Below are 3,685 nucleotides of genomic sequence, written 5' to 3'. Positions count from 1 at the left end.
GGGATAAGAAAAGGTTGAGCCCCGGTTGCGAGTCGGTGGTGGACTTGCAACCGAGACAAAAAAAGGTCGAGCCCCAGTTAGGAATCGAGGGTGGACTTGCAACTGAGACTAAAAAAATCCAGGCCCCGGTTGCGAGTTGAGGGTGGATTTGCAACTCGGACAAAAAAGGTTAGGCACCAGTTGCAAGTCGAGGGTGGGCTTGCAACTCGGATAAAAAAGGTTGAGCCCTAGTTGCGAGTCGAGGGTGGACTTGCAACTCAGATAAAAAAGATTGAGCCCCTAGTTGCGAGTCGAGGGTGAACTTGCAACTAGGACAAAAAAAAGTTGGGCCCTGCTTATGAATCGGTTGTAGACTTCCAACTTGGACAAAAAATGGTTGGACCCAGTTGCGAGTCAAGGATGGTACAATTAGGACAAAAAATGTCGGGGCCCAGTTGCGAGTCGAGAGTGTAATTGCAACCGGGGAAAAAGGTCGAGCCCCAGTTGCGACTCAAGGGTGGACTTGCAAATGGGATAAAAAAAATGTCGAACACCGGTCACGAGTTGAGGGTGGACTTGCAACCGGGACAAAAAAGGTCAGGTCCTAGTTACGAGTCGTGGGTGGGATTGCAACTGGGATAAAAAAAGATTGCACCCTAGTTGTGAGTCGAGGATGGACTTGCAACTAAAAAAAAGGTCGGTCTCAGTTGCGAGTAGACGGTGGGCTTGTAACTAGGAAATAAAAGGTCGGGTACCAATTGCGAGTCGAGCGAAACTATAACCAGGGAAAAAAATATTGGACCCAGTTGTGATTCAAGGACGGACTTGCAACTGAAAAAAAAGTGGACGTAAATACAAGTCAAAAGTGGACTTGTAATTGGAAAAAAGACTGGTTCCTAACTACAACTTTAAAAAAAGACCCAACTTCTATTTCCTGTCTATGCGATTGATGAATCAAGACAGTTCAACAATAGACAAAAAGGGACAAACACAAAAAGGCAAAGCCAGCCCACGCCGGCACACACATGGGCCAGCCCACCCTGGCACACGACAATGTAGGGGGCTTCAACAAAATCACTAATTGAAGGGTACTCCTTACAAAATCACTCCCACCTCCCTAGGTTGTGACAAGTGGCGCACTACATGTGCGCCACTTGTTGCAACCTGGCAGTTTTTTTCTTTTTTCGTAGATTCGTTTATTAAAACATTTTATCCTTTAAACCATGCGTTGAAATCTCAAACCATTTTCACAGTTGGATTCCTCGCGTTGAGATTTTCAAAATTAGATCCAATGTTGATAGGTTTTGACGACCTTTTTTCATGAAAAAACCGGACGAAAAAACCGAACCGGGAGCATGTACTTTTGCCTTTTTGAAAGAGGCACGACCATGTCTCTTGCGGAAGCAAAACCGTGCTTCTTATGGAAGGAAAAAATGCGTTTTTTTCGTTTCTGAGAGGTGCGGTTGTGCCTCTCGCGAAATCACAACCATGCCTCTCACGAAAGGAAAAAACAGAAAGCACGAAAGCAAAATCGTGCTTCCCGCGGATGCAAAACCGTGCCTGTCGCGGAAGAAAAAAAGCACGTTTTTTTCGTTTCCGAGAGGCATGGTTGTGCCTCTCACGGAAGCAAAACTGTGCCTCTTGCGGAAGCAAAAAAACACGTTTTTTCATGTGGAAAATTATTTTCTTCGAACAAATAAATCTGGTCCAAAAGCTAAGGAAGACCGGTGAAAAACCAAAAAGTCAAAAGAAAAACGTTTAAAAAGCCAAAAACAAGTGTGAAAAAATTATAGAAAAATACGGAGGGAGCGCCCAGAGCGCGATATGTGGCAGTGATTAGGAGAGCGCCAAGTGGCGTGCTCTCAGCCCACCCGCGAGTGATTGTTACGAGTCTCCCAAGGGAGCGCTCGCCAACTAGTTACTCTCGGGCTGCACAAGCGTACCCTTGAACACAAACAAATCGTGAGGTCAGACAAAACAATTTTTTTTGTGAGTCAAAGAAAACAAAATAAATAATAAGAAAATTAGATGTGAGGTAGCTATTTCACATCTAGGCGTGAAATATCAAATCCGTTAAGCTATTTATATTGTTGTACTAGTGCAAGACGTACTAGCAGTGCATCAAATACAAAATGTTGAAACATCGAGCGGTCCATATATGGATCTCTGATTTATTCGTACAATACAATACCACACGTCACATCAGTGTTTAATTTATTTATTATTGTCAGACACACACTATAATGCATGCATGCGTGCGTGTTGATTATTAGTTGATGCCGCCGTTGTAGAGGTCGCGGCCGTATCCGGTCTGCTTGTCGTAGTACCTCTCCCAGAGCATGACCCCGCCGTAGTTCGCCGCCTGCTTCACGCTGGGCATGAGGTCGTAGTTCATCGACATGAGGCCGACCTTGTCGTTCCTCCCGGGCACGTTCGCCGCCGCCAGCCCGATGTACACCTTGCTCCGGGGGTACCTCGCCGTCCACTTGCTCCACTGCGCCATCACCCCGTCTTTGTGCACGTGGTTGTAGGAGCACCGGTCTTCGCCGTAGAACCTGACGTGGATCCGCTCGAACAGCCCCGTGTCCAGCGCCCTCTGGACGTGCCAGTCCGGGTACACGCACCGCGGCGTCGCCGTCAACCGCACCCCGGGCGCGCCGCGGTAGTACCGGTTGTAGCCGGACAGACGCCTGGCCAGCTCGTCGTAGTGGTCCGGCGCGCCCTGGTCGATGAAGAAGTCGATGCCGTCGACCACGGCGTCGCCGAACGGGCGGAACACGCCGCGGCGGCCGCCGCCGAGGTGCGCGTTCCACAGGTTGTCGGCGACGTCGGCCGCGGACTGTGATGACGGCAGGGAGTACTGGGTGCCGCCGCCGCCGATGGAGAGGAGGACGACGATGCCCTTGCCCCGGCAGTGCTTGATGTCGGCGCCGATGCCGTAGAGCGGGTGGCCGGAGAGGTCGCCCCAGTACCTGCCGTGGCCGAAGACGCTGTAGAAGGAGATGATGACGGTGTTGTAGATGCCGGTGTCGCAGGCCTCCCCGAGGGAGCCCTCGTCCTTGTTCCGGCCCCAGAAGACCGTCAGGCCGTGGTCACCGGCGGCTGCCGTGGCGGCGAGGAAGGAGAGGGCGAGGAGTGCTGCTACTACGCATGAACGGCGTCGGAACGCCATCGCTTCTTCTTGTGCTTCTTCTGGTTAGTTACAGTGATGATTGTTGGTTGCTGTGAAGAATGCTGATCATGGCCAAGTCTATATAGAGAGAGAGTTAGAGCGCGCGTGCAGTAGGTAATAGGCAAGGAAGAAAGGTACGTACGCACGTGCAAGTCATTTCTTGTGTGCCGGCCGGCACAATTTCGATTGGCTGCGGCGGCAACTGGTCTGGATGGGGTCAAATCAGATGGACGATCGACCACAAGTCAAGCGTAGAAAAGAAAACGGCAGATGCTAGCTCTGGGCGCCGCGCACATGGATGGAGAAGACCCATTGATTGACCACGAATCAGACGCTCAAACGTCCGGGAGGGCCGCCCACATTAGCTATGAGTTCAAGAGCATGAGTTCTTGAAAGCTATCAACGACGACCTTGGAAAGAAGAGTTCCTCTCACATTATAGAAAACAATAACAACGATAAATTCAAGGTTGTTACTTTTAGTGATTTTATTGATTTCACTAATGATTTTCTTAGTCAAGTTACACTTGAGCAAT

General features: G+C 50.0%; 1 protein-coding gene across 1 annotated transcript; it reads right to left on the bottom strand.

The window, feature by feature from the left end:
- Positions 1–2,248: 2,248 nt before the first annotated feature.
- Positions 2,249–3,184, bottom strand: LOC123055497 (xylanase inhibitor protein 1). The gene has a single exon (XM_044479497.1). The coding sequence runs from the start codon at positions 3,149–3,151 to the stop codon at positions 2,249–2,251; it is 903 nt and encodes a 300-aa protein (XP_044335432.1). The 5' UTR covers positions 3,152–3,184.
- Positions 3,185–3,685: the final 501 nt, after the last annotated feature.

The sequence above is a fragment of the Triticum aestivum genome, chromosome 2D, assembly GCF_018294505.1.
Source record: "Triticum aestivum cultivar Chinese Spring chromosome 2D, IWGSC CS RefSeq v2.1, whole genome shotgun sequence".
NCBI classification, from domain to species: Eukaryota; Viridiplantae; Streptophyta; class Magnoliopsida; order Poales; family Poaceae; genus Triticum; species Triticum aestivum.
This window is presented reverse-complemented; position numbering and strand designations above follow the sequence as displayed.

Excerpts from the sequence above, each read along its gene's own strand:
- LOC123055497 (XM_044479497.1), bottom strand. The coding sequence starts at position 3,151 with ATGGCGTTCCGACGCCGTTCATGCGTAGTAGCAGCACTCCTCGCCCTC.